Consider the following 12,989-nt stretch of genomic DNA (forward strand, 5'->3'; position numbering starts at 1 on the left):
CCACCCTGACTGCCCACCTAGAGCATGCCTGGTGATGGACTCCAGACTTACTCCTCCTGGAAACATGTCTCTGTCCCACACTGAGCAGAGACCAGAATCCAGGTTTGCATGACTCTCATCAAGCTGAAAAATCACTCCCATGCTCTCTGGCCACACTCCAACAGCAGGTGTTACAGAAGACACAGGTTGGGGTTTTTTTGTGGAGGGGGGAGGGAAGTTGTTTGTTTATTTGTTTTAGTTTAGCTCGTTTTTTACCTGATGAAGGGGACATGATACGGTCGTACAAAGATGAAAAGACAAACACCAACAAGCTGTGCTGATGTCAGCTGAATGTAGCGATGAGTCCTGGAAATAGCTTTTTGAAGCTGCTCTCCCCACATTTTTCTATTCGTTGTGCTGGAACAAACATAAAATCATTTAATGGAATAAAAAAAAACCCACATACAGTCAATAAAATGAACAGATTACCGTGCCTTGGGTTTACAGACATCCCCTTAGGCTGTAGAACTTGAGGTGCTGCAGGATGTATGGCAGAGACAGATAACACCTCCTCCTAAGCTAGTCCAGAGTTAGCAGGGTCAGCGAGCCCAGGCACAGCACACAGATACAGCTATCCTGCTCCTCGATATGAGGGGCTTTATTTACTAGGGTTAGAAAGATCCACGCACGCTCACAAGACTCTTGATATACCCATTCACTGCAGATAGTTGGAAGCTGATTACAGCAATCATAACTGTAAAAGCAAACATCCATACAAATCTCATGACTTTTAAAATTTCTTATGCTCACAGTGAAGAGGAGATCTCTGAATTTTTTCTGACTGGAAGACAACTGGCTACCCACAGCCAGTTCTTAGCTGAAGGTTTGTGAGTGGGTGCAACATACCTTCACATCTGTAAACTTAGCTTTTTCTTATCTCCAGAGTCAACTGATCCACACAGATATATCACCAGCCCCGCAGTCACACTAAGCACTGCTGTAACTTGTCATTCCCAAAACAGACAACTAACTGGCCAGCCTGACGAATCAGCACTGGAAACATTATCCTCAGGGTTCCCTCCCCTTCAGATTCAAAAGGACCAATACACACAACAGCCTACTGTACATTCTGACATGCCAAGCTCAGGCTTTGCCTTTAACTCCTTCTCTAGCCATAATTTTCACAAATACAATTAGCCACAGAGACATTTCATTCATTTTAGAATTTCCACATGAAGGCCAATTGTAACTGTAGTCACTGAGCACATTTTTCCAACATCAGACAGGGGTTTAAGGACAAGTGTTAAATCAATGTCAAACATCAGAATTCTCTGCCAACAAACATAAGGACTTCAGAGACTTAGAAAACACAGTGTATTCTACTATACAGAAGTTCACAGAGAAAGATCACTTTCAACACCATCCCAGTGACATTTGTTAATGGGAAACATATTTCCAGCTATGATTAAAAGCAACAGACTTGGAAGGAAATATTCTATACATTTGACCATAAAAAGGAACATGGCTGGTTTCTTTGGGGAAGATGGTGTTCTTTTTGTTGGGGTTTTGGTTGATTGGTTGGTTTGTTTTGTTTTGAGCTGCGGGGGGTGGGAAGTTGTTTGGTTGGTTTTTTAGTTGGTTGCTTTGGGGGTTTTGTTGTTTGTTTTTGTTTTTTACCTACCTGGCATTTACAATATTGCCTGCACTTAACTCAACCATCTCTTCAAATCCCACTGCAAATATGTCAGGAGGGCAGTTATCGTCATCTGTTGGCAAGAGGGAAAAGTCATACCAGAATTACTATTTTGTTGTTTCTTCTAATGACTTGTATTCTAATTTCTGTCAGAGATCCTTCCTGTAGTTCTGTCTTGTGCATCCCCTGCTAAGCTATACATATTCATAGCTCCTTTAATCTAATCTCACAAAACAACCCCTGCAGTTTCTCTGAAATTTTTTCCTGTTTTTCTCCCACCAGTTGGTCTCCATCTCTCCTGCAGGAAGCAGTTCAGAACAGAACATTATATTGTAGCAATATTAAGACAGGAAAATATTCAATGTTCTCTCTCCCTCACTCACTCCACTCATCACTGAAGCCACAACATCTCACTACCCACCATCTTTCACCTGCTTGTCATTTCACCCAACATGCTTTTCCTTTTTGACACTGATTCCTGTGGAACTGAAATTAATTGTCCACACACCAGTATGTCACTTCCATCTCAATGCCTTTAGGAAGTTTAACTGCTAGTTTAGGGAAGCCTTTGAAGTTTCTTCTTGTTTTCTTTCTTCCAAGTCCTTCTTAAGGACCTGTACTTAAGGTTAGTTCACTCTAGAGCACAGTGACCCCCCCTTCCCTAGCCCAGGACTGTGGATGTTACCCTGGTAAAACACCAAAGATCAAACACTCTCATATAATAGAGTGAAGAAAATCTGTTGACCCATCAGGTCTGTCCATTGCCTAAAGGGTTTTTTTTTTTTTTTAAACTGTCATATGACCATGGTGACAGTAACTTGATTCAACTTGAAGGCATAAATAGCAGACAAACATCAGATCTGACTCAGAAAGCACAAATGGAAAGAAAAGTGAAATATGCAGCAACTCTCTGTAGACACGAGGGTGAAACTAGCCCATGACAGCTAGCCTCTTTTATTGGCTTAACATGACAGTCACTGTCATGTGTATTTCCCATTAATAATTTTGGACATTGAACACTTACCCTTTTGTGTAGACACTGCGCTGATACTAACATGAATGCAGACATTTCCATGTCTGTACCCTAACTCTGCCCATTCATAACTCACTTGTCTTCTAGAAGCTGCTTAGACCTACCATGTTATGGCTGCCTGTACCATGTAGTCCTGCTCCTCTGGTTCTCTCAGGGGAAGGCCTGGCAGGGCTAACACATGACAGGCTCTCAACAAATTATAGTATCATGGACATAGTCACGTGCTAACACATCTGAAGTGTTTCTGAAACAGACAGGACCAATCACCTACCTAAGCTGCTCAGATAGTGGTCTGCACCTAATCATGTACCACTCAAGTACTAAGGGTTCAAATGAGATGACTTGTATAAGTAGCCAAGGATTTGAGGAATGAATTCCTGAGCTTCAAGGTTAGGTACAGAACTATCCCCGTGATGCCTTCAGGAAGCTAAATATTCCATTCCAACAACAAGAGCATAGGTTTTGCCACAGTTCTGTAACCACTCACTTTTTAAGTGACAGAATGTTCACTTTTCATTTACCTTAATAAAAATCTGTAAATCAATTACAATACCTGACCTTGTTGCATAAATAAGAAATTCAGCTGCCACTTTCAGCAAGACACAAACACAGTAATTTTCTATAGTAGTAAAAAAAAAAAAAAAAGAAATCATCTTTATCATAATAAATCATTTTGTCTGAAGGCTTTGATAGTAACATTTTCAGACAAGCTCAGAGTCCAGATGTTTAGCTCCACACAGACCAAGGAGATGTTCTGATGGCACCTACACATGTAGCTCCCTCTCATGATAAAGAACAAAAAACAGAGGTACGGAAGAAGAAAATAAAATATGGGGTGCAGAATAAGCAGATATATCCCACAATGGCATGAAAGAGAGCTCTGAATTCTGACCTGCTGAAGATTCAAAACAGTCACAAGGTATAGACTGAAGAGATACTCTGACTGTCAGGAGCCCTTCGCACACCATTCCACTTCTGCAGGGAGGCAGCACAAGCATGGAGGAACTGATTACTCCCCCAAGAACTGAGAGAAAATACCCTCCAAGATGCACTGCCTTTGAAAGGCTGGTCAAATCTTGTGTCCTGACTCACTGTCTCTAGATATGTCAGCAAATACTGCTTGCATATTTTGACTGTGAAACCTTACCCTGAAATTCTGAAACTCCTGAGAGCTTGGGAGAATCTAGCAGCCAGTCTGTCAGCTCACTGGTACCAAGGATGTTGCTTCGAAACTGCTTTCCCCCATTCACGTTCCAGGTCCCCGTGGCAACACGAACACGCTTGAAGCTTGTGAATTCAAACTGACGCTCTGACATGGCCTTCAAAATACTTGGAGTTACTGACAAAAGAGGGGAGAGAGAAAGAAGGTGTGTTAAAGAAAAATGTGCTATAAAAAGACAGAAACCATGCAGACAGCAGCAGCACAGTCATTGTGAAATAATGGCATTACCTTAGCAGCAACAACACAAAACCTAGGGAATAACTTCAACAGTGATAGCTACAAGATAACTGGGGTTGATATCAGCAATTTCTCTTCCAGAAACCAAGCACCCTTTGAAACCTTGTGAAGGGCTAATCACTCACTTTCAGTGAATATTTTTCTGTACTTCAAGTAATAAGCAAAAAAATTCTTCTATCACCCATAATCTTTTCAGTTTAGTCTACAGTAATGTCATGGTTTAACCCTGTCTGGGGTGAGAAACTCATGGGTTGAGATAAAGACAGTTCAATGGGACAGAAAAGGGGGGAAAAATGATACTGATGATAGAATTAGAATATACAAAACAAGTGATGCACAATGCGATTGTTCACTGCCCCCCAATCAATGCCCAGCCAGTGCCAAAGCAGTGGCCCCCAGTCAGCTTTCCCCCCCCCCAGTTTATATACTAAGCATGACATCATATGGTAAGGAATATTCCTTTGGCCCAGTTAAAGTCAACTGTCATGGTTGTGTCCACTCCCAACTTCTTGTAGCCCTCTAGCCTTCTGAATGGCAGAGCATGAGAAGCTGGAAAGTCCTTGACTAAGTATAAACATTACTTAGCAACAACTAAAGACGTTGGTGTGTTACCAACATGCCATGGTTTAAACTCAGCCAGCAACTAAGTATCACACACTCACTTGCTGAGTTGTTAGTTTTTTATTAAATTCCAAACACAACAGTATATCAGATAGTAGGAAGACAATGAGCTTTATTCTTGATAATAGGACGAGCAATCAAGCATATCACCAGATATAAATAAAACTGAAGTCTTGAGAAGTTTAGAACATGGAAGGAAAGGCAGAGAGCAGCCCAGAATCTCACCTCAGTCCAAATCTAGCACTGTCATGGCTCTCTAGGCTGGTCAGACATCTTCACAGGAAACTGATATATTCACTTATTTTTGGTGAATATGGAAATTAGCAGTGTGCTTTTGTTGTAAACTTAATCTTAACCACCTGATTTGCACTGGCAATCAGGCACAGAAAAGCTATCTATATTTTCCTTGTGGTCTGTGTTATGGAACAAGCCCAGGATTGAAGTGGTGCTGAATGATGCTTTGAAGTAAACTGACCCCCCAATACTGCTTGTAGGTGAAATGACCCTATATTTTGCATGTAAATAACTCCTCAGAGAGAGCTGCATTTACTCTAAATTGGTGTAAACAAATGTGTCTATGTTGTGGACTATCAGGAGCCTGGAGTAAAGCAGGGTATGAACCAAAATAACAACTGAAATGTGCTTCTGAAGATCCAAATGACTAAAAGCATGTGCAAATAGCAAGGAGGAAAAAAAGGAGATAAAAACGCTGAGCTCAAGAGAATTCCTCAAGACAAACTCAGACAGGACCATACTGGGAATATGGGTATATAGCCCTAAAATCCTTCCCTCTGGTCCAACTCTTCTAAACTGTCAGAGAGTATCATTATCAAATAGCAAACAAACATACTCAAAAGTTCAAAACACAATATGAGAAATAAGCACAGTGGAATTATAACAGAGCTGTGCTATGATCACAGTGTAGAAAAGCAGTGTTTTAAACAATAGAGCTGCAGGAAAGTAGCTTATTTATTGATTTTTTTTTTTCAAAAGCATACAGTTGCTTGTATCTGACAGCTAAAAGCAGATACAAAAGAAAAGTGAAGGATTTACACTGGCCTTACCCAGCAGTGCAGTCTGGTCCATGAGCATCTTGCCTTTGTCTGCATACTCTTCCCTGAAGAAGTCACCCATGAGTAGCAACTCAATAGCTTCCTGCTTTACTGCGTCAAAGAAATTTGACTGAATGGTGCGAGACACAGAGCGGGCACCATCCTTGAGCTTCCCAACCTACACCAGACAGGAATCATCAGTGCAAGTGACACCGAAGAGTAAATATGGCAAAACTGTTTATTCATAAGTAAAGACTGTTGTCTCTTTTGTTTACCTTGTTCTTTCCCTCAAGGGCACGACTGCCACTAAATACCCTGCTCAGATTATGACCATTGAGAGTCCACATCTCTTTGTAGGATTCCACAAAGCGCTCAATTATAGATTTAGAGTTCAAACCAAGGCTCTCTAATTGAGTAAGCAGTATCTGGATTAGGTGCAGGAGACAAAAAAACAAACAAACAAGCAACATTGTTCTTAAATGCGTTTTTGCTCTTTACACCCAGTTTAAGTATTACAGCCAGCACCATTCTGTATCATAAAGCTGGCAAGACAAACAACAGACTTGCACAACTGAGACTTACACCCTCTTTCCTGTCTTTCCCAAGCAACAAACAATGTGTGCAGTACAGGTATCCCATGGAAGGTCCTCTGACAAACTCACCTCCAGTGCAACGAAGGATTGTACACTATTAGTACGATCTAGGCAGTCCAAACAATTCATTCGAAAAGCACCTGTCTGCAGGCTTCGGTAACCAAACACAAGAGGAGGGAGGAAAAAACAGTATATTTTAAAATGACATCTAATCATGAGCTGATCAAAGAAGATCATCAAATGTTCAGGCTGAATATACCCACTCACATTGTGATGGTACGAGCACATTGTGCACAATGTATTCCATTAACACATTTAATTACTTGACTACATCTGCAACACTGTATTAGCAAATCCATGCACTGGTAAATTTGCAGATTTGAAAGAGTGGAGATGCAGTTAAGGCAAATAATCCATTTAGCCCCAAGACTACACTTTGTCTCAAAATTGTATTTCAAGATGGTCATTTACGGTCACAGTACAAAAACCGTGAGAAACCTGGGAAGGCCATGACAAACTGTGCCTGGTTGTGCTGGGATGGAGGGGCAATGACACTCACCGTGGACTTACATGCTCGCCCTTTGTGAAGATTCCAAAGTCTTCCCAGTGCAACTTCAGCTGAGGCCCCAGAAAATTTTCTAGTTTCTCAGCTTTCCCACCTTTTGCAAACTGGTGGTAGTCAAAGTTTATCATGGGAGTGTCTTCCGCATGGGAAGAGGCCCATAGCAGTCTCTGTTTAGATAGAGAATGAAGGAAACACATCCTACTCAAGCCACATGTAAGGATTGATGTCAGCATGCTTTTTTTGTTACTAAACCCTGCTAATAACATAATTCATAGGGAATTTTAAAAGGTCAGACATGAAAAAAATCAACCGAAGTTTGCTTTCTTCACAAAAGTAAACCTGACTGTTAGACTCCAATTTCTGCAGAGGAACTCAAACTGTAACCGCAGATATGCATCAGAATTGTGCCTTGGCTAGTGGCAGCCCTGCTGCTACCTCTGTGCATGAGGCTGTACAGCAACAGTGATGCTCTAGGCAGTCTCAGGGAGAGGAAGTAAGAAAGGAATTACGTATCACGAAATGTACTATAAAATGTTTGTGGTAAACTGCAAAAGTGAAAGAAGAGGCACTAATAGCCTCATTATTTCATCTCCAATTTCAATGACCTCACATGCATTTCCATAATCATCACAATTTTCATTAAGGTATCTGTAATAGATACAACAATAATACATCCTGTTCTCTACAACAAAGCCAGAGAGAATCATTAGATTAACTCTAACTATGCAAGCCTTTGTCTATTCCTTTCCCTCCTGCACATTCTCACTTCAGGAGATGGATGCTTTTCTCCGCTTAGATTGTGACACACACTGGAAAAAGAAAATCTGACATTACATTCAAAGTGTACGTGCAGCAGCAACACCAGCACAATTGTATGAAGTAAGCCATTAAGCCTTCCTTGCAGAAGCAAATGTAAAGGCAGTGTTTGGAAACAGATGTGTAAAAAATATTTCATTAGACTGTTACTGTTGACACCTTAACTTGCCCTTACAGCTGCTGGCACTAGCAATGCAATTGAGGATGACATTTACCCACTGCCTCGGTGTAAATCATTGCCGGAGTATTTGCAACTCTACATTACAGCATTGCTTTTACCGTAAGCATAATTACATTTATTATAGGGAATGCTTATGGGAGGAACAGCATTACTGGGAACAATATTGATTTTTGGTCTGGTAACAGCTGATTCAGGTAACAGATGTTGCATAAATGAATGGTAATGGTGCCATTCTGATCAAGAGAACCCAGCAGCAGTAATTACAAGAATATTTTGAACCAACATTTTCAAGAATTACTAAGGTTGAAGCAAGAGTTAAGAGAAGAGGAAGGAATAAAAGCAAAAGAATGGTGGAGAAACAAAGAAATAAAGTAATGACAGGAGACAGGCTTGTATTCCAAACCACACTCTTACAAAGAACTTCATTTTTAAATTCAAGCCCTTTAAAATCAACAAAGCAAAAATTAACTCTATATTCTTTCCTAACACCAATTTCTTAAAACACAAAGGTAAAAAAATTACCAAGAGAGAATCATTTTGAATGAGTACAAAACTTTGGTTTTCAGTGCTGTTAATCTAAATTCTTTCAGCTCACAGGATACTTCCGTTTATTTTTTAAACAAGCAAAAAGTTTATCAATTTAAACAAAATAGGTCCTTATTTAAATTATATTAATAAATGTAAGGTCTTCATTTTAGAGATTACCTATTTCTGACCTAATTTCTAGTTGCATGATACTGGCCAGAACATGGTCTTCAAGAATGTGAGAGTTTGAGAAAATATCAGTATTAAATTCACAAGAAATGCCACATTTGTATCTTCCTTCAGAAGTAATTATCTCTTACCCTTAAATTTCAGTGAGTTTTGCAAAACAAACTAGATAACTATTTTAAAGAGAGGAAAACCAAAAGATTACAGAGGCTTGGCTGTGTCATGCAGAAATTCAGTAAGACGCTGAAAACAGATGCTAGGACCAAACTTCACTTCTGTACCTTCATCATTTCCTTGCAAGCTTTAGTCATAACCACCTTCTCTGGCCATATTCTGTATAGGGGGAAACTTTCACTTTGCCACTTTCTGCTGGGGAAGCAGATAGTCCTTCCCAGCTATTTTGCAGGAGGAGGAAATGGCCACACATAAAATACTGACAAAAAACTTGACACTCCTTTTGTCTCAGGTGCATTATTCCAAGAGAGAGGGAAAGAAATCAGGCCCCATTACTTAACTACAATTTTTATTTTGCTAATTTTCACACAGTAAACAATTCAACTCAGAACTACTGGTATCATTCTTTACCAATAATAAATACACAGCACTTACTACAGGTGGGTACTTAAACCATATCCTATGATTAGCTTTAGGAACATATACTCCGAAGTATCTACGTCAGATTGCTAAAGCAACAGGTACTCGGGAGGCAGATTTCCATCAGAGCCCAGCAGATTCAGGCAGCTATTGCACTGCTGCAAATCCTACTCAGTGCCAACCTGTGGCTTTAAGTTAATAAGTGTTTTAAAAATCTAGCCATGAGAATACTACACTAGAACTCAGCACAGCTTTTATTCTACAAGGCCTGACATCCTTGCTTTCAGGTATTAGATGTGCCTAGGGACATTTAGGGCCAGGAAATTCTCCCTCCATACACCAAACTGTCATTCAGTGCTCAGGCAGACAAATCCCAACACAATCAGTGCAAGATAGCTACTTCCCATTACTGTCAGAGCAAGAGAGCTTAGTGATGGCTAAGTACCTATGCTCAGTGACCAAGGCTCAGAGCATGGCCCCCAAAGCAGTTCTGGCAAACCCATGAGGCACCTGGCTGCACAGGTGGCTACATACTCTGCCAAAGCTGACCATGATTCTTTTTTGCAAAGGTGAAGGGCTCTTGAAAGTATTAGGGCAATTTCTTTTAAAGTTTGGTTAAAGAGAATGTACACAAATATATAAAGAAGTAAGCAGAAAGGAAGGGCTGGAAATTAGGCCACGAGACTAAGAAACACTATTCTCTCAGTCTGAAATGTAGTAAAGAGTTAACATAATTTCTTTAGATATAGTATCCATCACCTCCTAGGCCAGAAGGGAAACAGAAGAACATGGAGGCTCAAGGGAAATCAGTGGTTAAAAAAAAAATTATTGTTTTTACCTTAAAAGCTCTGTTGAGCACCTCCTCTCCTCCTCTGCTTCCCAACAGGTTAACGATCACTTGTTTTCCATACTGCTCTTTGAGAAGCATCATATGCCTACAGCAAAAGTAACCATAATAGGTACTAAACAAAACCATGTTATGTTGCCTACTACCATTTTCAAAATACACAAGTAGAGATCACTGCTTGTTTCATCCAGAAGAATGTTTCAGCCACATCATCTACAAAAATCTCCCTCAGTTTCCTTGCAATCAATTATTAAAGTATAAATGTTGAAAGTATGCAATTAAGGGATACAGTATTTTGTATTGTACAAAGAGAAAGAAGCATCTTAGGAAAGAGGCCCCGGATCTTTTATGTCACTGTTAGCTTTGACATTGCCCCTTGTACACTCCCACCTCTTGGCTGTCAACCTGGGAACTACACAGGAAAGACAAGAAGAGAGGAAAATGTATCACACCTCAACAGGAATTGCTGAGCATCTTTTAGGGCTGAGAACTAAGTCAGCCACAGCAATTAGGCCTAGGACTCCAGTGCCAAAGACAGAGAGGCACAAACACACATCACAGGTTAAACATCTCTGAGCTACTACAGCACTGAGATATTCACCTCAACTTAATTAAATCAAGTAGAAAGGTTAGTAGTCATAAGATCAGACCAAAGGTCCTTTTAGCCAAGTTGTCTGGCCCAGATTCTTCAGGAAAAACACAACAAGGCAAGCAAGAAGTGGAGCGGTTTTTTAGTCTATGCCACTGAACTCTCAAAGCTGACATTTAGGGACTTTAAAATCAAGAGCTTTTAGCCAGATGTGGAGACACCTCTTCTCCCCTCAATACATCTTTTGCTAGTTGGCATGCATGTGCTACAGAAGTCGTGCTGGTCCATCAAGAAACAACTAGATCATAAAGCCAACTTCTGTCATGTACAAACAACGTTATTGCAATACTTAAGAGGCAGCTGGATAGACAAGAAGAATAAAATAAACACTCACACAAAAGAAAAGTTACTACATGCTGCAAAATTACACGTAATGGCACAGTGTCAGAAAAACAGCAAGCACACATCTGGCATGAACCTTTAAATCCTTTAACCAGAAATAAGTCCCATAGAAAACCATGGAAAGGGGAGAAAAAAAAGAAGATGTTATCAGCATTGCCTTCAAGAAATAGAGTTAAACATACTTTCTGGTGCATTTGTTCTTGGTTCTGCAACCAGTTCTCTGTATGGCAACTCTTCCCATACATTTGCACCCCTCTGATCCCAGCATCAAGATCCTACCTCCCTGCCAGTGTTGTTTCCTTACAGTGAAACTACTGAAGGTCAAGTCACCCATTTGGGTACTGTAAGCAAAGTTTCCTGAGGATTTCTCAGGGAGACAGGATGAAAAAAATATCCACTAACAAGATCACCATTCACTTCTCACAGTGCCTTCTCAACACAATAACCTATTAGATGGTTAAATGTAACAGGCTAAATCCACTCTAACACTCTCAGAAAAGCTGTTGTTAAATTCCAGTGTATTTTTCCATATTCCTTGCCCATTTTCAAATTTTGCAAATCAGTAAGAAGAGATATCTCTTAACTTCATCTAACCTAAAGGCACAAGAGGAAGAAGGAATAAATGCAAGTTGATCCCTATGGTCATGTTTCTGGCAAGAAAGCTATCCACCAGTTGCATTGGGGTCAGGGCTAAATGGTCTTATGGAGTTGTTCCTTCCTGAGGTACTCGTAACTTCATGGGCAGTACAAGAGGACGATGAATAAGTTATTGTTTTCTTCTTCTATGAAATATCTCCACTGTGGAATGCAAACCTCTAAGATGGAGCTTCAGGGACACTGGCAGGGCAAGTTATCACGGCACCTGATGGCCATGAGACCATGAGTCTCAAAGGCACTTGAAGTCAGTAGAATTTAACTGCCTTAAAACCTTGGAAAATGTAGGTCAAGAACCCTTGAAGCAGGACTGCTATGGTGCACAGTCTCTTTAGATTCTAATCCCTGATTCGGGATCTTCAGTGCTGCAAAACCAATAACAGTCACTAATGTCCTCTTTGCTAACTGTTGCGGTAAATGAAATCAAGTCATTAAGAGGCCTTACTCAAAATCAACATATACTCTGATCTGCCAAAACTAAACCAAAACAGAAATTTATCACATGACATGGTACTCACAAGGTGAAAATTTCCCACAGCCCAAATTCTTCATGTCTTTTTCAGGCACTATTCCCATGGATATCAATGGAAATATGCCCTTAAAGGATAGCACTTCATAGTCAGACATTCAAAGGAATCAAGGTAATGCATGTCTTTTTCTACAGTTTCCAGCTGACACAGAGTCTTAATAGTTTAAAAAGGTATACAAGTCAGTCTTTGTGTAAAATAGAAAAGCATCAGCATAACAGCATCATACAGCACTGGTCATAGAATAAGACACTGCTATTTCTATATAGGAGTGAAATAATGAGGAGAAAATCAAAACCCAGTGGAGTGGAAGCAGTGTTTACACTTTAATCTGGGTTACAGTGGTGAAGCACACATGGTATGTGTACTTTAAGTGTAAATTCACATTTGTTGGCTCACGAAAGATTACAAAAACCTTTCTTTTGCATATCACTTAGTATTTTTAAGATTTTGCAGAAACAAGCCGGAAGACCAAATTAATTCAATTACCACTGAAAACAAGAAGGAAAAAGTAAAAAAAAAAAAAAAAAAAAAAAAAAAAAAAAAAAAAAAAAAAAAAAAAAAAAAAAAAAAAAAAAAAAAAAAAAAAAAAAAAAAAAAAAAAAAAAAAAAAAAAAAAAAAAAAAAAAAAAAAAAAAAAAAAAAAAAAAAAAAAAAAAAAAAAAAAAAAAAA

At 39.6% G+C, this 12,989-nt stretch overlaps 1 protein-coding gene across 4 annotated transcripts in view; it reads right to left on the reverse strand.

The window, feature by feature from the left end:
* SYNJ2 (synaptojanin 2) overlaps positions 1–12,989 on the reverse strand; it is a 68,573-nt gene that overhangs the window by 22,218 nt on the left and 33,366 nt on the right. For all 4 annotated transcript variants that reach the window (XM_027904818.1, XM_027904826.1, XM_027904835.1 and 1 more), the window contains 8 exons: positions 10,136–10,232; positions 6,990–7,162; positions 6,500–6,581; positions 6,113–6,262; positions 5,850–6,015; positions 3,853–4,044; positions 1,661–1,745; positions 256–396 (listed from right to left, as the gene is read on the reverse strand). In XM_027904818.1, coding sequence (XP_027760619.1) covers positions 256–396; positions 1,661–1,745; positions 3,853–4,044; positions 5,850–6,015; positions 6,113–6,262; positions 6,500–6,581; positions 6,990–7,162; positions 10,136–10,232 — 1,086 coding nt within the window. The remainder of the gene's footprint in view (positions 1–255; positions 397–1,660; positions 1,746–3,852; positions 4,045–5,849; positions 6,016–6,112; positions 6,263–6,499; positions 6,582–6,989; positions 7,163–10,135; positions 10,233–12,989) is intronic.

The sequence above is a fragment of the Empidonax traillii genome, unplaced genomic scaffold (assembly GCF_003031625.1).
Source record: "Empidonax traillii isolate 1590-97213 ecotype Southwest subspecies unplaced genomic scaffold, ASM303162v1 scaffold24:size2376012, whole genome shotgun sequence".
Lineage (NCBI taxonomy): Eukaryota > Metazoa > Chordata > Aves > Passeriformes > Tyrannidae > Empidonax > Empidonax traillii.